The sequence below is a fragment of the Oncorhynchus gorbuscha genome, linkage group LG05 (assembly GCF_021184085.1).
Source record: "Oncorhynchus gorbuscha isolate QuinsamMale2020 ecotype Even-year linkage group LG05, OgorEven_v1.0, whole genome shotgun sequence".
In the NCBI taxonomy this organism is placed as follows: domain Eukaryota; kingdom Metazoa; phylum Chordata; class Actinopteri; order Salmoniformes; family Salmonidae; genus Oncorhynchus; species Oncorhynchus gorbuscha.
This window is the reverse complement of record NC_060177.1, coordinates 67,291,212-67,312,388: the sequence shown is the minus strand read 5'-3', so window position 1 is coordinate 67,312,388 and position 21,177 is coordinate 67,291,212. Positions and strand designations below refer to the sequence as shown.

Here is a 21,177-nt window from a genome sequence, read left to right as displayed (position 1 = left end):
GAAAATCATTGTTGTAATAAACACACAATACCATATCTGGAGGTCAGGTTGGTATTGTCCCGTGAGAGTGTGACCACCTTGTTACACAGCCAGACAGACAGCATCAAAGGAAAGAGCTTTGGGAGGCAGACTGGACAGGTGTCAGATATCAGATCCACTGCAGCTGTGATCTGACTGAGCATCTCCTGTTTGTCCCTTTGTCCATCATGGTCATATCTATGCATGAGTTACATCACCAGTTATTGCTCCAGTTTTCACTGAAGGGACCTGGCACTGGCACCTGCAGTGATGACACGAGACACTGGGGCACAGAGCAGAGCCAGAAGAGAGGCCACAGCACTCCAGTGATGGTCAGACCAGTGCGTTTGTTTTTCTCATACTGGTCCGGGGATGAAATTGGAGTCAATCTGATGTATATCATGCTTGTGTAAAATAATAAACCATGAGGAAAAGGAGTCAACGTTTGAGAAGTGACCACTGGAAGGAAAGCCAACTACAGTACGCTTGAAATAAAAGCTACAGACTGGATGTATGAGTTTTCTTTACGGACAGAAGATATCCTGTACTTTATCTCACATATGGCCTTTGTAGGCATATTGGGGTTTAAATCATGTTGGATGAAGATGAACATAATCCACTCATAACCAATACCATACTTTATAGGATGTAATAACATAAATCTGTCACATACACAGATATGACACAGTAGTGAGGCAGTGTAATAACTTATGCACTGAATAAAGATCCAACAAAATGTACATTTGGCATGAACAGAATCTGAGACTCACCCAACACACCATACACACCAACTAACACTAAGCATTTCAGTCATTTTATATCTTTATTTTTAAATCATCAACTCTCCTATTGCTAATAACCTTATCGAACACAAATGAAAACAAATGTTTCTTGAAGTTGTAATATATATATATATATTTTTTTAAATCAAATAAGTATCTCTATTTTAATCTATACTTGGCAGGCTCCGTTCATATTTCTTAAATCCATATACCAGTAATAGTTTCTCCCCACAGAAAAATGTTTCAAGGGCCATTTCAGTGGGAGATCCTAAAGTCCTAAAACCTAGCTGGTACTATTAGACAAGGTTGTGATTCTGATTGAAGGCACTATAGGTCATTGATTCATTGTATTCAACCAGAAACAAGAGACTGTATCCGAGTCAGGCTTTAGAGTGCCACCACAGAGGCAGTTGTTGTCAGAGTGTCTTGAGCCCTGGTCCAGGTTGCTGCGTTACATGTAGAAATCTCAAGTTTACGGCAGTAGCATAGAACAGCCCTTGACTGAGGATTGAGGTAGGAAGGTGATGGTGGCAGCAGAGAGGAAGAGAAGAGAGAAGAACTGGTAGGATATGGGGGTTGGGTGTGGGAGAGGGCTGCATGGGGAGGGGAGAAACCTTACCATTGCTCAGGCTGGGGGAGACGTGGTCAGTCTCGTTGCGTCTGCGTCTGCTTGACTCCCGGGCCTGCCTCCCTGCAGGCTGTGGCCCCTGGCCCTCCAACATGTTCACTATGTCCATCCGGTCAATGCTCTTCAGAGCTGTATACAAACTATCCACTGCACATAGGAGCCACAAGAGACAAAGAGAGACAGAGAAAGGGGGAGGAGAGAAGGATAGAGGGAGAAAACAGAGACGAGAGGCAGGAAAATGGGAAATGGACAGTTAAATAACAGACAAGGAAGTGGAAGATATTATGAGGAGAATAAGGAAATTGTTTACCAGTACTCTGACAGACCCAGGTCTGTCCCAGAAAACTAAAGAGTTAGCACAATGTTAATATAAGATACTGCATAGACTGGAGAAGTCTCACGTGCAAATCCAGGAGCCAGTGCAAGACGAGTGGAGAATGGAGATGATGAATTTAGGACAAGAGGATGCACAGGAGGGATCCACTGACCTATATATGGGATCTCAGGTACTTACTCTTGGCTCTCTTGCCCTCACGGGTGGCCCATAGGTTGAGCAGGGCAGAACTCTGCTCCAATAGGGAGTTAGGATTCTCCACACGGATCTTATTAATGTCATCTACACTGAACTGTAGCTCCCTCGCCAGCTCTGGAGAGACAAAGGTGGAGGAGGTACAGACCATTGAGAGACAGAGGCAGGGGGAAGGGAAAAGCAGCCCCAAGCCATTAAACACTGATACAACACAGGCACGAGACACAGACACTCATTCCACTCACTCACCAGCCCAGCTAAGTCCCAACTGTTCAGCTATCAGAGCCATCTTCAACTCTGTCCTTTCCATGGCACTCATTGATGCTGCAGAAACCAGACCACAACTGATACTTTAACATGAGAAGTTAATGCACCGTTGTGATTATTACTGCATGAAGGGGCACATGGAATGTGAACGTGTTGGTGTGGGGTATGTCATTGTCTTATGTCAGGTAGCTTGACTAACTCGTCTGCACTGATTGAGGGTTGAGCGTCGTGTAGGAATGATGCCACCTGTCGGAAGACAATGGCGGTCTGTATGGAGTATCATAGGGATGGGATAGGATGGGATGGCAGGCACCTTTACCCATGGCAGGCTCATTCATGGCGCTGTATCTCTCTCGCAGGGCTAATGGGGTCAGAGTTCGCCTCCGGTCTTCACTACCAGCAGCCTACCAATCAAATACAAGCAAAAGCCTCTGGAATAAATCAGCACAGCAGATTTGTCTCAGATCTCACAAGTTCACAACATGAAATATGCATGTGTGTATTCTAAAATGAAAGTACAGTGCTTTTCAAAGCACCCCAAAAACTTGAACTATTTGTTGAGGCCTACCTTGATACACGGGGGCATGGTAATGTTGAGGTTGCACAGCACATGTTGGCTGTCTTCGTACTTGGTAGACTTGCGTAGGAAGGACAGGAATCCAGAGTGATCCTTGCTACTGTCTCTCACCTTGGAGAGGAGAACCGAGAGAAACAGACAAGATACATTTTCAGAGGGAGAGGGAGACCCAAAGAGGGAGGGAGTAATGGAGAGAGGGATGAAGACCCAGAGAGGGAGGGAGTAATGGAGAGAGGGAGACCCAGAGAGGGAGGGAGTAATGGAGAGAGGGATGAAGACCCAGAGAGGGAGGGAGTAATGGAGAGAGGGAGACCCAGAGAGGGAGGGAGTAATGGAGAGAGGGATGAAGACCCAGAGAGGGAGGGAGTAATGGAGAGAGGGAGACCCAGAGAGGGAGGGAGTAATGGAGAGAGGGATGAAGACCCAGAGAGGGAGGGAGTAATGGAGAGAGGGAGACCCAGAGAGGGAGGGAATAATGGAGAGAGGGATGAAGACCCAGAGAGGGAGGGAGTAATGGAGAGAGGGAGACCCAGAGAGGGAGGGAGTAATGGAGAGAGGGATGAAGACCCAGAGAGGGAGGGAGTAATAGAGTGAGGGATGAAGACCCAGAGAGGGAGGGAGTAATGGAGTGAGGGATGAAGATCCAGAGAGGGAGGGAGTAATGGAGAGAGGGATGAAGACCCAGAGAGGGAGGGAGTAATGGAGAGAGGGAGACCCAGAGAGGGAGGGAGTAATGGAGAGAGGGATGAAGACCCAGAGAGGGAGGGAGTAATGGAGAGAGGGAGACCCAGAGAGGGAGGGAGTAATGGAGAGAGGGATGAAGACCCAGAGAGGGAGGGAGTAATGGAGAGAGGGATGAAGACCCAGAGAGGGAGGGAGTAATGGAGAGAGGGATGAAGACCCAGAGAGGGAGGGAGTAATGGAGAGAGGGATGAAGACCCAGAGAGGGAGGGAGTAATGGAGAGAGGGAGACCCAGAGAGGGAGGGAGTAATGGAGAGAGGGATGAAGACCCAGAGAGGGAGGGAGTAATGGAGAGAGGGAGACCCAGAGAGGGAGGGAGTAATGGAGAGAGGGATGAAGACCCAGAGAGGGAGGGAGTAATGGAGAGAGGGAGACCCAGAGAGGGAGGGAGTAATGGAGAGAGGGAGACCCAGAGAGGGAGGGAGTAATGGAGAGAGGGATGAAGACCCAGAGAGGGAGGGAGTAATGGAGAGAGGGAGACCCAGAGAGGGAGGGAGTAATGGAGAGAGGGATGAAGACCCAGAGAGGGAGGGAGTAATGGAGTGAGGGATGAAGACCCAGAGAGGGAGGGAGTAATGGAGAAAGGGATGAAGTCCCAGAGAGGAAGGGAGTAATGGAGTGAGGTATGAAGACACAGAGAGGGAGGGAGTAATGGAGTGAGGGATGAAGACCCAGAGAGGGAGGGAGTAATGGAGAGAGGGATGAAGACCCAGAGAGGGAGGGAAGAATGGAGAGAGGGATGAAGACACAGAGATGGAGGGTTAAGCACCTTGACTGAGACGGGGAGTCTGTTGTCTTTGAAGGCCTGGAAGCTGAAACAGCGAGGCTGCTGGGTAGCCTTCCTCACTGGAACCAGGTTCCCAGAACACTCCAGGTGCAGTGGCATTCCCTCCATCACCTGAGAGGGTTATACAGACTGATCCACTTACTCCACTCACTTTACAGTGTCTCTATAGCTGAAGCTAATAAACAATGACATACTCATGATAACCATCATTATGACTCCCTGTACTGACCTCGATGTCACGACTGCGGGCCACCTCACTGAAGTTCTCGTGTTGCTCCAGGGTTTTGTCCATCTTGTCATCAGTCATGCAGTAGCAGCGCAGGCGGCCCTCACGGACCTCGTTCATCTTGGCAAACACCACAAACTTGGCCATGTAGGGCACAGCTGAGAGCTCTCGATACAGTAGGTTGGAGAAAGACACAGCCTCGGCTGTCCTAGGACAATCAGCCAGCCAGAACCTGAGAAGACACACCATTGAGTAGGACTTATGGCAACCCTTAAGTTACTCATGGTTGGATCCTTTGAGATAAGCATATCTTAATAACTGCACTCAAGTAACAAAAAGAGTTGGATTGAGGTTTAGATTGTGAGATTTAGGATGTGGATTTATTTGTCTAATTAACATGAATGCTAGTGAGTGAGTTGCTACACTATACTTACCGTGCTGACACATTGGTTGTGAAGTTGGCACAGTCTTTGCTATATATGAGCTTGGTGGTACCAGTGATGTCCTCCCACTGGGCTGGGGCTGTGCCACCTGGAGAGAAGGAAGAGACATCAGATACACAAAGATATAGGAAGGAGGGGAAAAGCAGCCCATTCTCTTATAGAATACGCCAGGAGGTGCCGATTCTGCAGGTACCAGATTATGTTTGGAGCTGGCGAAATGTGAACGCTAAAAAATGTGAACGCATTCCACTAGGGGCAACATGAGCGCCTATGACCTTTTAGTAGGCTTACGGCTTGCTAGGGCATTGTGGACAGGGATGGTGGATGGGGGTTGGAGGATGGGCATTTAAATGGCAGACTCCGGCTACGAAGGTTTCGTGTTTAATCCCAGTGCTAGACACTCTTTCTTTTTTTAAAGACTTTTCCAAACCTTAACCCTAACCATAACCATTCGGAATTAATGGCATACCTTAAGTTTAACCCTATCCCTAACGCTAACCTTCACCATTCGGAATTAATCCCTAAATTTAAGTTTTAGTTTAACTTTTGAGGAGTTTAACTGACAGGTAAAATACAACAACACCTGGTGTAATTAATACGTCAAGCCCTGGCGTAATTCTATTACTGCAGTTACGCAATAGGTTGACATTTATATTGGAGATTGAGCTGAGAAAAAGGTATATTAAACATGCAATCCTGTCAATTAGACACACAAGTTGACATCCTAAACCTCATTCAGCAGGAGTGTGGGGTTCTAAGAGGTACTGTATCTAATAATAGAGCAGTACGTCATTGTTTAGGTTTGTTCACAAGTGTCACATCTGCTCCTGCAATGCCCTCTACCTCTCATCCTGTGTCTCCTTGACCTGCCACCACTCCCCCTGTTCTCTCCCTCTCCCTCTCTCTCTCTCTCTCTCTGTGTGTGATTGTGTGGGCGGAGACAGGTGTGCTGGAGTCAGAGCAGATCCCCACCAGCTGCAACCTGTTCCATAATCAAGATCTCTACAAATACTCTGCCCTGCCACTTCCACACTGCCAGATCGTAATCTCTGCTCAGTCAGTCTATGTTTCTAGCCATTTGTTACTATTCAGATCCGGTTCGCCTGTTGTGCCTGTTTTCCTCTCTGATACAGTTCTCCCAGCTCTGACTCTGGACACTGTCTCAAGTCCCACGTCTCGTCATCCTGCTACTCTGTCCTGGATTCCCCACTCTACTACTCCCTTGGATTCCCCTCCGGACCTGCTTACCCTGTCTCAACTCCTCTAGATCCAGCCTCAGCCTCCGCACCTGGTTTCCAGCAACCCGCCCGAGCTTCCCCTGACCAGCACTCCATCTCCCCCGTCTGTCAATAAATACCTTGGTTACTTCATCCCAGTCTCCTTGTCTGACTCTGCTCTTGGGTTCCCCCGCATAACAAGTTTGTGCCTATACTTAGAACATGGGCTAGGAACCCTGGGAGGTGAGATGGCAGGCTTGCCAAAATAGCCAGCAAGGTTTCAATGGGATCACTCCATAGAGAGAGCCTGGGCAACTGAAATGTGACCTTTTCCAGGAAAGACTATGTAGGTTAACCACTGCGACCTTGAAGAGACAGAGAATGAAATTCATTTTATCCTCTATTGCCCTTTTGTACCACGATTATACACTTTTCATTATTCCAGAAAGCCCACCAGATACACCCTGGCATTATGTTGCTGAGCGATGAGGAGAAACTGAAATGTATTGTCCTTTGTGCATTTTCGCTGACTGAATTTTCAGATCAAGCCTGGAATAAAAGAAAAGGTGACCTATAATTAAATTATACAAATATTTCTTTCCAGACATATAGCAAAGTGCCCGTACAGTTGAAGTCGGAAGTTTACATATACATAGGTTGGAGTCATTAAAACTCGTTTTCAACCACTCCACAAATTTCTTGTTAAACAAACTATAGTTTTGGCAAGTCGGTTAGGACTTCTACTTTGTGCATGACACACGTAATTTTTCCAACAATTGTTTACAGACAATATCACTTATAATTCACTGTATCACAATTCCAGTGTGTCAGAAGTTTACTACACTAAGTTGAATGTGCTTTTAAACAACTTGAAAAATTCCCAAAAATTATGTCATGGCTTTAGAAGCATCTGATAGGCTAATTGACATCATTTGAGTCAATTGGAGGTGTACCTGTGGATGTGTTTCAAGGCCTACCTTCAAACTCAGTGCCTCTTTGCTTGACATCATGGGAAAATCAAAAGAAATCAGCCAACACCTTAGAAAAAAAATGTGTAGACATCCACAAGTCTGGTTCAACCTTGGGAGAAATTTCAAAATGCTCGAAGGTACCACGTTCATCTGTACAAACAATAGTACGCAAGTATAAACACCATAGGACGACGCAGCCGTCATACCGCTCCGGAAGGAGACGCATTCTGTCTCCTAGAGAGGAATGTACTTTGGTGCGAAAGGTGCAAATCAATCCCAGAACAACAGCAAAGGACCTTGTGACGATGCTGGAGGAAACAGGTACAACAGTATCCATATCCACAGTAAACCGTGTCCTATATCGACATAACTTGAAAGGCCGCTGAGCATGGAAGAAGCCACTGCTCCACAACCACCATAAAAAAGCCAGATTACGGCTTGCAACTGCACATGGGGACAAAGATTGTACTTTTTGGATAAATGTCCTCTGGTCTGATGAAACAAAACATAGAACTGTTTGGCCATAATGACCATTGTTATGCTTGGAGGGAAAGGGTTACGCTTGCAAGCCGAAGAACACCATCCCAACCGTGAAGCACGGGGTTGGCAGCATCATGTTGTGGGGGTGCTTTGCTGCAGGAGGGACTGATGCACTTCACTAAATAGATGGCATCATGAGGACGGAAAATGATGTGGATTTATTGAAGCAACATCTCAAGACATCAGTCAGGAAGTTAAAGTTTGTTCGCAAATGGGTCTTCCAAATGGACAATGACACCAAACATACTTCTAAAGTTGTGGCAAAATGGATTAAGGAAAACAAAGTCAAGGTATTGGAGTGGCCATCACAAAGCCCTGACCTCAATCCTATAGAACATTTGTGGGCAGAACTGAAAACGCGTATGCCAGCAAGGAGGCTTACAAACCTGACTCAGTTACACCAGCTCTGTCAGGAGGAATGGGACAAAATTCACCCAACTTACTGTGGGAAGCTTGTGAATCATTGTAATGTTTATGTGTCAATTAATCCCGTAAAATATTGGTTGCCAACTGGAGATTTGACACGAAAATAAAATGTAATTCATTCATGCGAGGTGATTTTACTTCACCATATCACTTTTACACCCATCGTAATTAAGATAATTAACAGTTGCTCAGTATAGCAATGACATTGCTTCTTCTCTGGCTTGCAGACCTACATAAATGTGGATCCCATCCCACACATGAGAGACATTGAATCACTATGTTCAATCAATTTCCTTCTATAAGGTGTTCATGCAGTCTAACTCATAGTTTACTCTAAATTGTACATTTACGTGATTTAGCAGATGCTCCTATCCAGAGCAACTTACAGTAGTGAGTTTACACATTTTCATACTTTTTTCATACTGGTTCCCCGTGGGAATCAAAGCCACAACCCTGCCATTGCAAGCACCATGCTCTACCATCTGTGCCACATGGCACTATTAAGGGGCACCATTAAACTATTCCTTAAGTAATACAGTTTCACTGTGCCATTAGTCCACCATAAGGCCTCAGTCAGGCTTACTAAAGTGTGACAGACAGTGTTGGCGTACCGATGACACTGCACAGCAGGCGCAGGCTGGTGGTGTCCCCCTCCCCAGAGTCCCGGGGGCTCTCTCTCCAGGAGGGGGGCAGGGGGATGCACAGGCCGATGGGCCGGTGGAACTTGCGTCGCCGTGGTTCCACAGTCACCACGGGGCTGAAGGTTGCCTGGTTACCCAGCAGCTTGGCAACCAGCTCGTCTGGGACTGGTTGGGCCTGAGGTTAGAGGGGAGAGGATGTGCGGAAAGAGGGATGATGATGTGGTGGATGAGTGTGGAAAAGAGAGATTGATAAAAATATACAGATTGATAGCAATGTAGAGAGAAATAGGATGAGAAGAGAGATAATATGAGGTATGTAATGATGTAATGGATGACAATGGACAGGTAAATCAAATGGGAGAAATGAAGGATGAAGAGAAAGAGAAGTCTATGGTCAATAAATGCAATTTTATACCATACCAAAACATACAAACAACTTGAAAAGACACAGTGCATTTCATTATTCATCAGTGTTGTTCATAAAACAAATTTGAACATTTACAACCTACACTGAGTGTACAAAACATTAGGAACACCTGCTCTTTCCATTTTATTTTTATTTAACATTTATTTAACTAGTCAAGTCAGTTAATAAGAACAAATTCTTATTTACAATGACGGCCTGCCAAAAGGCAGAAGGCCTGTTGGTTTAAGGGGCCTGGGATTTAAAAAAAGAAAAATAATAATTACAATATAAATATAGGACAAAACACACATCACAACAAGAGAGACACAACACTACATAAAGAGAGACCTAAAACAACAACATAACAAGGCAGCAACATAATGGTAGCAACACAATATAACAACAACATGGTAGCAACACAACATGGTAGCAGCACAAAACATGGCACAAACATTATTGGGCAAAGTCAACAGCAGCCACAACTGTCAGTAAGAGTGTCCATGATTGAGTCTTTGAATGAAGAGATTGAGATAAAACTGTCCAGTTTGAGTGTTTGTTGCAGCTCGTTCTAGTCGCTAGCTGCAGCAAACTGAAAAGAGGAGCGACCCAGGGAAGTGTGTGCTTTGGGGACCTTTAACAGAATGTGACTGGCAGAACAGGTGTTGTATGTGGAGAATGAGGGATGAAGTAGAAATCTCAGATAGGGGGGAGTGAGATCTAAGAGGTTTTTATAAATAAGCATCAACCAGTGGGTCTTGCGACAGGTATACAGAGATGACCAGTTTACAGAGGAGTATAGAGTGCAGTGATGTGTCCTATAAGGAGCATTGGTGGCAAATCTGATGGCCAAATGGTAAAGAACATCTAGCCGCTCGAGAGCACCCTCCTTACCTGCCGATCTATAAATTATGTCTCTGTAATCTAGCATGGGTAGGATGGTCATCTGAATCAGGGTTAGTTTGGCAAATTCTAGATCAGCTGTACTCCAGAGACCCGTACAAAGCTCTTTGGTAAATCTGACCACAACTCTATCCACCTGATTCCTGCTTACAAGCAAAATTAAAGCAGGAAGCACCAGTGACTCGGTCTATAAAAAAGTGGTCAGATGAAGCAGATGCTAAACTACAGGACTGTTTTGCTATCACAGACTGGAACATGTTCCGGGATTCTTCCGATGGCATTGAGGAATACACTACATCAGTCACTGGCTTTATCAATAAGTGCATTGAGGACGTCGTCCCCATAGTGACTGTACGTATATACTCCAACCAGAAGCCATGGATTACAGGCAACATTCACACTGAGCTAAAGGGTAGGACTGCCGCTTTCAAGGATGTGGGACTCTAACCCGGAAGCTTACAAGAAATCCTGATATGCCCTGTGACGAACCATCAAACAGGCAAAGTGTCAATACAGGGCTAAGATTGAATCATACTACACCGGCTCCGACGCTCGTCTTATGTGGCAGGGCTTGTAAACTATTACAAACTACAAAGGGAAGCACAGCCACGAACACTGAGGCATGCATGAGAGCATCAGCTGTTCCGGACGACTGTGTGATTACAAAATCAGGGGAGGGGCCAGCCGAGTATAAGACTGTATCATCTGCATATAAATGGATGAGAGAGCTTCCTACTGCCTGAGCTATGTTGTTGATGTAAATTGAGAAGAGCGTGTGTCCTAGGATGGAGCCTTGGGGTACTCCTTTGGTGACTGGCAGTGGCTGAGACAGCAGATTTTCTGACTTTATACACTGCACTCTTTGAGAGAGGTAGTTAGCAAACCAAGCCAAAGACCCCTCAGAGACACCAATGCTCCTTAGCCAGCCCACGAGAATGGAATGGTCTACTGTATCAAAAGCTTTGGCCAGGTCAATAAAAATAGCAGCACAATATTGCTTAGAATCAAGGACAATAGTGACATCATTGAGAACCTTTAAGGTTGCAGTGACACATCCATAACCTGAGTGGAAACCATATTGCATACCCGAGAGAATACTATAGACTACTGTACTATCAAGAATACTATCAAGAAAGCCAGTCAGTTGATTATTGACAAGTTTTTCCAGCACTTTTGATAAACAGGGAAAAATAGAAACAGGCCTTTAACAGTTAGGATCAGCCTGATCTCCCCCTTTAAATAAAGGACTAACTGTGGCTGCCTTCCAAGCAATGGGAACCTCCCCAGGAAGGAGAGACAGGTTAAAAAGGTTGGTGATAGGCTTTGCGACGATATTTATGTATTTGATTTATTTTACCTTTATTTAACCAGGCAAGTCAGTTAAAAACAAATTCTTATTTTCAATGACGGCCTAGGAACAGTGGGTTAACTGCCTGTTCAGGGAGTTTCTAGGGAGTTTTTCCTAGCCACCGTGCTTTTACACCTGCATTGTTTGCTGTTTGGGGTTTTAGGCTGGGTTTCTGTACAGCACTTTGAGATATCAGCTGATGTACAAAGGGCTATATAAATAAATTTGATTTGATTTGTTCAGGGGCCAAACAGCAGATTTGTACTTTGTTAGCTCAGGGGTTTGAACTTGCAAGCTTGCGGTTACTAGTCCAACGCTCTAACCACTAGGCTACCCTACAACCCTAGCAACATCCTTAAAGAAGAAAGGGTCTAAACTATCTGACCCATATGTTTTTTTTTATGTTTAAGGAGCTCCTTTAGCACCAAATGCAATTCTTGAGGTGGAGTAACTCTGCAAGATCACTTTCGAACAAGGGGATGAACCTGTTTTTAATTCTAATTTTCTTTATGGGGGCGTGTTTGTTAACAATACCACCGAATATATATAAAAAAGAAGGTCCAAGCATCTTCGACAGAGGGGATCAAGCTGATTCTATACCATTTAACAGGTGCCTGTTCATGAAGAAAGGCTTGCTCATTTTTGTTTTTTAGCAAGCGTCTATGTCAAATCAGGATAGGTCGTTTCACTGAGCAGCCGTTACGAACACAGGCTGTAAAACAGTGATCTTTAAGGTCATTCCATGACATTGCCTGACCAGGTGAATCCAGGTGAAAGCTATGATCCCTTATTTCAATCAGTGTAGATGAAGGGGAGGAGACAGGTTAAATGAGGATTTTTAAGCCTTGAGACATGGATTGAGAAAATCATGAATCAGCATAATTTTTATGGATATATACAAAGGAATATCAATAGAAAACAGGTCAAATGTTTGCAGGTTTGCAGTCTTTCCAGCTTAATTTTGAAGTGATTGCGTTAGCTAGCTCCTCTGAACAACAGTGTTCTGACAAGAGAGCACATTTTCTATGCCAGGTGAAATCACTCCTCATTAGCTCATTGTTATGGGTGTATCCAAATAAATCACTAGAAAACAATTTAAACAAAAACAAATGTAGCTACTTGTTGTCAAATAGTGCAGTCAGAATAACGTGACTGTAAATTAGCCGTAGTTGGTTAGCAAGCAAGCAAGCAAGGGATAAGAACGTTGCCAGCCAGTATGGCAGTAGAACATTTAGAATGAATGACTGGGTCCATAGATAGTGATTAAAAAGATGGAACGACTGGGTCGCGTCTCTGGCAACCAAACAGAATTGATAGTACAAACGACCAGCCGGCTTCGGTAGCAACCCTATATTTGTGTCGGCACTATATCTTGAGGAAGGATGAACTGTATTAATAAATTAATACAAATGTGTTTAATGAAAATATGTAAATCATTATTCTAATATGTTGGTAACCCGTTGTATAAAAGTGATAATGCCCTCGAAGCCAATGTTTGGAGGATAGATGGGCATGGTTTGCCGGTCCTCGACTTCATCTCGGGCCTAATAACACCTGTGCTAGTACGTATATCCACCAAACACCGTCTTCTTGGACATTATCACTTAATTCCACACTCAGTGTACATTGACAATGAAAGTCTAAACCTTGCTACACATTCACGTGAACTGTCTCACTTAGTACAACCTTTGAAAAGGTTAGCGTACCTGCTAGTGTAAAGCCCGGACTGGGGTTATGAGGCTATAAGGCTCTACATTCACAGCTCTACAGGCTGCATGTACTGAAGCACAGCGGATGCTTTAAAGCAGCAGGGGAGATGGAAGTCCATGCTGTGCCATGTTCACCGTAACATACACATATTTCCCTCAACATAGGAGACTACTTCAGTATGTAGGCCAATAAAACCACTCACTCGGATCATAACAGACATGCTGCTAAAGAACATTCACTGTAACAAGGTCCCTCTGCATTATGTAACCATGACTATAGTTATAGAACATAACCACATTAGTGAATGATGCATTAAGCTTTAGGATACTGGCATAATCATTTGCAAACATTGGTGACTAATATTCCCACTGTTAAGGGACTACTGTACTACGTGTATGTAGTAAATCTCATTGTTTGTGTGTAGAACAAAGAAAAAGGCAATTTCCTTGGCAAGGAAAACATTTATATAAATGTGCTAATCAAACCAAATACATATAGCATACATATAGCTAGGGTTGTGTAGGTTACTTTCTAAATGTAGTCTGTTACAGTTACTGTCCAAAATGGTCATCAGTAATGTAACTTCTGGATTACCTAAACTCAGTAACTTAATTACTTTCTGACACTTTTGGATTACTTTCCCCTTAAGAGGCATTTGAAGAAGACAAAGGATCCATCAAACGCATTTGGTGTGTCGTCATAGTGGTCTTTGACTTGTGGTCAGGCTTGCTCAGCTGGAACAAACTTAAACTTGCGCCTTTTTTAATGCTGAATTAATGTCATTGAGAAAACAGAAAGGTGACAAAATATATTTTCGCAAACATCCCTTCTATATTTAAAAGTAATCCAAGAAGTAATCATCATTTTTAAATTATCTGTAATCTGATTCTAGTATTTTTGCAGGTAAAGTAAGTGATTAGTTACAGTAAAAAAACAAACAGATTACATGTAACTGTAATGTAGTTACTCCACAACCCTGCATATAGCATGCTTGGTCATACAGGCAGGCACTAACGATAATGCCTTCCTCCTGCTTCTTCCTCCTCATCCTCCCATCTCACCTGCAGGCCCAGACGGACTCGCTTGGTGACCGCTGTCTCAGGGAACGTAGCCTGGACCATCGGCACCAGCTTACTGGTCAGTTGACCCCCCTCTGGGCCAATCAGATCACTCTCCTGCTGAACACGCGACACCACAGCAAAGTAGAGGGGGAAGTCAGTGGAGATGATTCGTCGGATACGCTTCTTCCCAAGCTCCTCTTGGCTCTCCAGATCTAAAGGAATAAACAGGCAGAACGTAGCGGTCAATAAGAGTAAGGAATACTGATACAATACCGATAAGAAAGCACTAATAATCACCAAACAGGCCATTATCAGTGACCGTAATCAGGTATGACTGAGTTAATAGAACTTCTCATTCTACTACCTTCATCCATCCCATTGAGGATAGTCTCCAGCACATCGTCCCCGTAGCGATTGCGGTGTTCCTTCCAAACAGAGCCATTCTCACTCCTCAGAACCACCAGCTCCCGGTCCCCTCGACCCAGGGCTGCAAAGTGTGGGATCTCCACGATCACAGGCCTGACAGACACACACAGACATAGAGACACACATCAATGAGGCTTCAAACGTCATTCTCACAATGTAATTAGTCGTATGTTTGACATCCCTGAATTAGGGGATACCCTCACAGAAGGTGGAACACAATTCTTATCCTGATCTCAAAATTTGACCTATTGTCTTTTGCTGAAAACTCATGCACCTGTCCTCCCTTCAATACTCTACATTGTGTTTATTCAAGTCCTCACCCTAGGAACTGCATGCTGGCTGGGCCCAGAGAGATGATACGGCTGGCCAGGCCCTCTCCCTCCACCAGGGGGGGAGGGGTGGGGAGCTTCTGGGGTTTGACCAGACGGCAGGTTATACGTGTGGGGGCGGCACAGGTCCGTGGAGGGATGATGACACGCAGACCGTTGTGTCTGCTGCCTCGCATCGAGCCACCCCGAGCATCCACCATGAAACTCACTAGGAACCTGACAAGAGACATGCCTCACATTATTACACGGTATAATAACGTTTATATTTTCACTCTAGAGATTGATTTATGGACAACATAAGACATTTGTCAGTGTAGGACTGCAGGCAGGGTAGGATGGACACACACATGGCTGTGTCTACTGACCCTGTGTGTATGGGTTAGACTTAGGGTTAGGTTTGTGTACTGACCATGTGTGTATGGGTTAGACTTAAGGTTAGGGTTGTGTACTGACCCTGTGTGTATGGGGCTTGCCACAGGACTGACGTTGTCAGATGTCTCTGTAGCTGGACTGCTGGGGATCAGGGAGTCATCATCATACTCCCTATGTAATGGCATTGGAGTGTGTACCTAAAATATAGACCGAAAAACCTTGTCTTATCATAGCATTTTTACTTTTCTACTCATCCTCCACAGGGTTACAGCGATACAAATATTTTCAGTAATAATATGGAAACCTCATGGGATTGAACCTAACCAGTTTGTTCTGTACCTGCTCCATCTCATGCTCCTTTAGGTGGACCATCTCTGGGGATACACAAGGGATCCTGGGAATGGCAGGCGAGTAGTTGCTGTTGGAGAGAAGAAAACAAAGAGTGTGTAGGGGATATATTCTCCTTCCACTTCCTACATCCCAGTATAGCTTTAACCCATCCATTCCCCATTCTTTACAATACCTCCACCTTTCTTTTACTACCAATATACCCCCTTTCACTCACACTCTAACCCCAACCTTCTACCCCCCCACCCTAGGCCCCCTACACAGTGCCCAGCCCTCTCTCGTACTCCATAGATTTCTTGGGTGACAGGAAATCGTCATCATGGTCCTTCAAGTCATCCATCTTCATGTACCTGGCTCCTTCTGTCCCCAACAGCTCCTCCCCTTTAGACAACAACAAGAAGGACAGAGCGAGAGGATAGACCGGGTCAGAGGGGTGTAATAGATAAAGACATACAAGATAACTGAAACATGTGAGTCAGAGTTAGAGAGCATAGAATGAGTTCAGTAAATATAACACATGGTTTATATAGTAGTTAGGTTGGTGAGTTAAAGGGATTAGCTACTACACTCCACACACTGTGCATGTGTTAATGCTGTACATGTGTCAATGGAAAGAGATTTCGTGAAGCCACAGTCACAGTGAGACCCAAAGGCAGATGGAGAGAGAGAACATGGAGAAAGACAGAAATAAGATGGCCCCTACACTTTGTTCAATATTCATCTCAAATGTGATGTGTTCAAATACTTTTCATCCATAAACTGTTTCCAGTAGTTGAATATTTGGAGCACAGCACATTGGATATGTATGGTAAAATATCCCAGATTTCCTTAACATCTGGAGAGTTACAATATGGCCCAGCATGAACTGAGTCTACAACAAGACAACATCACTAGAGCCATGTCCATTGAGATTTTGCTGTCCCTTTAGACATAGTCCACGTCAACATGGACCCAACCTGGCACGATTAAACTGATTTAAACAGGGTTGAGAGGTTTCTTCTCTCCCTCTGGGAGTCCAGGCTGTGACAGAACACACAAAGTACATAGAGTACTACTACATGGACACACAAGTGCACTGGCACCATAGAGATAGATAGAGGACTCATCATGGATTTTTAAAACAAAAAACAATGTTTAAAAAAAAGTGAGAAGCAGGGATTGGTCTGATTAGGAAGTAGAAAGGAAATTCAGGTGAGCACCAAAAGGTCTACTCCACCCATGCTCCACCAAGGTTTTCCAGCACACAGCTTTGACCTACTATAGTAGCTATGCCAAACAATGTGTATGCAGGTTGCTTAGGATTCAAACCTTCTCAAACTGCCTAATTCATACTCTTAGAAGAGGTACTCCCAAATGGGATTTGTACCGCATACAAGTTCAAGTATTGTATTTTTCACACACCACACTAATCCTTTTCTACTACCTTTTCAAACTGTTTTATTATTATATGAAAGCAAGCTTTGCATTTATACTTACAAGACCATCATTGATGGAGCGAGCTGTTTTGTATTGTATTAACGTGGTGCCTGCCTGTAGTTCCACCTCCTTAACCCACTCCTGATTTCTATAACCGTTAATTTACCTCTGTAATTTTTAAAATTTTTAATTTTACCTTTATTTAACCAGGCAAGTCAGTTCAGAACACATTCTTATTTTCAATGACGGCCTGGGAACAGTGGGTTAACTGCCTGTTCAGGGGCAGAACGACAGATTTGTACCTTGTCAGCTCGGGGGTTTGAACTACGCAACAACGCATATCATTGGTTGTAGCTAGCAATGCAAACTAACATGAGCATGGCAGTTTGTCAAATGTTGGTCTTTTTAAACTTAACATAGCTAACGTTAGCTAGCTATGTTTTGAGTAATAACATATTATATATTGTGGTGCATGAACTGACCATAAGCGTTAGCTAATGTTAGTCTTACCTTAGCCAGTTAGCATTAGCTAGGTAACTTTAGCTATTTTTATTTTATTTCACCTTTATTTAACCAGGTAGGCTAGTGGAGAACAAGTTCTCATTTGCAACTGCGACCTGGCCAAGATAAAGCATAGCAGTGTGAACAGACAACACAGAGTTACACATGGAGTAAACAATTAACAAGTCAATAACACAGTAGGGAAAAAAAAAAGAAAAAAAAAAGAAAAAAAAGGGAGTCTATATACATTGTGTGCAAAAGGCATGAGGTAGGCGAATAATTACAATTTTGCAGATTAACACTGGAGTGATAAATGATCAGGTGGTCATGTACAGGCAGAGATATTGGTGTGCAAAAGAGCAGAAAAATAAATAAATAAAAACAGTATGGGGATGAGGTAGGTAAAAATGGGTGGGCTATTTGCCGATAGACTATGTACAGCTGCAGCGATCGGTTAGCTGCTCAGATAGCAGATGTTTGAAGTTGGTGAGGGAGATAAAAGTCTCCAACTTCAGCGATTTTTGCAATTCGTTCCAGTCACAGGCAGCAGAGAACTGGAACGAAAGGCGGCCAAATGAGGTGTTGGCTTTAGGGATGATCAGTGAGATACACCTGCTGGAGCGTGTGCTACGGATGGGTGTTGCCATCGTGACCAGTGAACTGAGATAAGGCGGAGCTTTACCTAGCATGGACTTTTAGATGACCTGGAGCCAGTGGGTCTGGCGACAAATATGGAGCGAGGACCAGTCGACTAGAGCATACAGGCCGCAGTGGTGGGTGGTATAAGGTGCTTTAGTAACAAAACGAATGGCACTGTGATAAACAGCATCCAGTTTGCTGAGTAGAGTGTTGGAAGCAATTTTGTAGATGACATCGCCGAAGTCGAGGATCGGTAGGATAGTCAGTTTTACTAGGGTAAGTTTGGCGGCGTGAGTGAAGGAGGCTTTGTTGCGGAATAGAAAGCCGACTCTTGATTTGTTTTTCGATTGGAGATGTTTGATATGAGTCTGGAAGGAGAGTTTACAGTCTAGCCAGACACCTAGGTACTTATAGATGTCCACATATTCAAGGTTGGAACCATCCAGGGTGGTGATGCTGGTCAGGCGTGCGGGTGAAGGCAGCGAACGGTTGAAAAGCATGCATTTGGTTTTACTAGCGTTTAAGAGCAGTTGGAGGCCACGGAAGGAGTGTTGTATGGCATTGAAGCTCGTTTGGAGGTTAGATAGCACAGTGTCCAAGGACGGGCCGGAAGTATATAGAATGGTGTCGTCTGCGTAGAGGTGGATCAGGGAATCGCCCGCAGCAAGAGCAACATCATTGATATATACAGAAAGAAGAGTCGGTCCGAGGATTGAACCCTGTGGCACCCCCACAGAGACTTCCAGAGGACCGGATAGCATGCCCTCCGATTTGACACACTGAACTCTGTCTGCAAAGTAATTGGTGAACCAGGCAAGGCAGTCATCCGAAAAACCGAGGCTACTGAGTCTGCCGATAAGAGATAAGAATATGGTGATTGACCGAGTCGAAAGCCTTGGCAAGGTCGATGAAGACGGCTGCACAGTACTGTCTTTTATCGATGGCGGTTATGATATCGTTTAGTACCTTGAGCGTGGCTGAGGTGCACCCGTGACCGGCTCGGAAACCAGATTGTACAGCGGAGAAGCTACGGTGGGATTCGAGATGGTCAGTGACCTGTTTGTTGACTTGGCTTTCGAAGACCTTAGATAGGTAGGGCAGGATGGATATAGGTCTGTAACAGTTTGGGTCCAGGGTGTCTCCCCCTTTGAAGAGGGGCATGACTGCGGCAGCTTTCCAATCCTTGGGGATCTCAGACGATATGAAAGAGAGGTTGAACAGGCTGGTAATAGGGACAATGGCGGCGGATAGTTTCAGAAATAGAGGGCCCAGATTGTCAAGCCCAGCAGATTTGTACGGGTCCAGGTTTTGCAGCTCTTTCAGAACATCTGCTATCTGGATTTGGGTAAAGGAGAACCTGGAGAGGCTTGGGCGAGTAGCTGCGGGGGGGGGCGGAGCTGTTGGCCGAGGTTGGAGTAGCCAGGCGGAAGGCATGGCCAACCGTTGAGAAATGCGTGTTGAAGTTTTCGATAATCATGGATTTATCGGTGGTGACCGTGTTACCTAGCCTCAGTGCAGTGGGCAGCTGGGAGGAGGTGCTCTTGTTCTCCATGGACTTCACAGTGTCCCAGAACTTTTTGGAGTTGGAGCTACAGGATGCAAACTTCTGCCTGAAGAAGCTGGCCTTAGCTTTCCTGACTGACTGCGTGTATTGGTTCCTGACTTCCCTGAACAGTTGCATATCGCGGGGACTATTCGATGCTACTGCAGTCCGCCACAGGATGTTTTTGTGCTGGTTGAGGGCAGTCAGGTCTGGAGTGAACCAAGGGCTATATCTGTTCTTAGTTCTGCATTTTTTGAACGGAGCATGCTTGTCTAAAATGGTGAGGAAGTTACTTTTAAAGAATGACCAGGCATCCTCAACTGACGGGATGAGGTCAATGTCCTTCCAGGATACCCGGGCCAGGTCGATTATAAAGGCCTGCTCACAGAAGTGTTTTAGGGAGCGTTTGACAGTGATGAGGGGTGGTCGTTTGACTGCGGCTCCGTAGCGGATACAGGCAATGAGGCAGTGATCGCTGAGATCCTGGTTGAAGACAGCGGAGGTGTATTTGGAGGGCCAGTTGGTCAGGATGACGTCTATGAGGGTGCCCTTGTTTACAGATTTAGAGTTGTACCTGGTGGGTTCCTTGATGATTTGTGTGAGATTGAGGGCATCTATCTTAGATTGTAGGACTGCCGGGGTGTTAAGCATATCCCAGTTTAGGTCACCTAACAGAACAAACTCTGAAGCTAGATGGGGGGCAATCAATTCACAAATGGTGTCCAGGGCACAGCTGGGTGCTGAGGGGTCGGTAGCAGGCGGCAACAGTGAGAGACTTATTTCTGGAGAGAGTAATTTTCAAGATTAGTAGTTCGAACTGTTTGGGTATGGACCTGGAAAGTATGACATTACTTTGCAGGCCATCTCTGCAGTAGACTGCAACTCCTCCCCCTTTGGCAGTTCTATCTTGACGGAAGATGTTATAGTTGGGTATGGAAATCTCTGAATTTTTGGTGGCCTTCCTGAGCCAGGATTCAGACACGGCAAGGGCATCAGGGTTAGCAGAGTGTGCTAAAGCAGTGAGTAAAACAAACTTAGGGAGGAGGCTTCTGATGTTGACATGCATGAAACCAAGGCTTTTTTCGATCACAGAAGTCAACATGCAGGGCCTGGGTTTACCTCCACATCACCCGCGGAACAGAGGAGGAGTAGTATGAGGGTGCGGCTAAAGGCTATCAAAACTGGTCGCCTAGAGCGTTGGGGACAGAGAATGAAAGGAGCAGATTTCTGGGCATGGTAGAATATATTCAGGGCATAATGCGCAGACAGGTGTATGGTGGGGTGCGGGTACAGCGGAGGTAAGCCCAGGCACTGGGTGATGATGAGAGAAGTTGTATCTCTGGACATGCTGGTTGTAATGGGTGAGGTCACCGCATGTGTGGGA

The 21,177-nt window shown here is 45.0% G+C and overlaps 1 protein-coding gene across 18 annotated transcripts in view; it reads right to left on the bottom strand.

Moving 5' to 3' along the window:
* Window positions 1-21,177, bottom strand: part of LOC124036354 (ankyrin-1-like) — a 217,481-nt gene that overhangs the window by 24,160 nt on the left and 172,144 nt on the right. For 13 of the 18 annotated variants that reach the window (XM_046350835.1, XM_046350834.1, XM_046350826.1 and 10 more), the window contains 15 exons: window positions 15,979-16,075; window positions 15,686-15,764; window positions 15,428-15,543; window positions 14,966-15,190; window positions 14,584-14,738; window positions 14,220-14,431; window positions 8,765-8,969; window positions 4,991-5,087; window positions 4,560-4,788; window positions 4,313-4,441; window positions 2,793-2,912; window positions 2,538-2,628; window positions 2,207-2,281; window positions 1,943-2,074; window positions 1,420-1,575 (listed from right to left, as the gene is read on the bottom strand). In XM_046350835.1, coding sequence (XP_046206791.1) covers window positions 1,420-1,575; window positions 1,943-2,074; window positions 2,207-2,281; window positions 2,538-2,628; window positions 2,793-2,912; window positions 4,313-4,441; window positions 4,560-4,788; window positions 4,991-5,087; window positions 8,765-8,969; window positions 14,220-14,431; window positions 14,584-14,738; window positions 14,966-15,190; window positions 15,428-15,543; window positions 15,686-15,764; window positions 15,979-16,075 — 2,118 coding nt within the window. The remainder of the gene's footprint in view (window positions 1-1,419; window positions 1,576-1,942; window positions 2,075-2,206; window positions 2,282-2,537; window positions 2,629-2,792; window positions 2,913-4,312; window positions 4,442-4,559; window positions 4,789-4,990; window positions 5,088-8,764; window positions 8,970-14,219; window positions 14,432-14,583; window positions 14,739-14,965; window positions 15,191-15,427; window positions 15,544-15,685; window positions 15,765-15,978; window positions 16,076-21,177) is intronic. The other 5 variants (XM_046350824.1, XM_046350843.1, XM_046350845.1 and 2 more) reach the window with 2 other exon arrangements.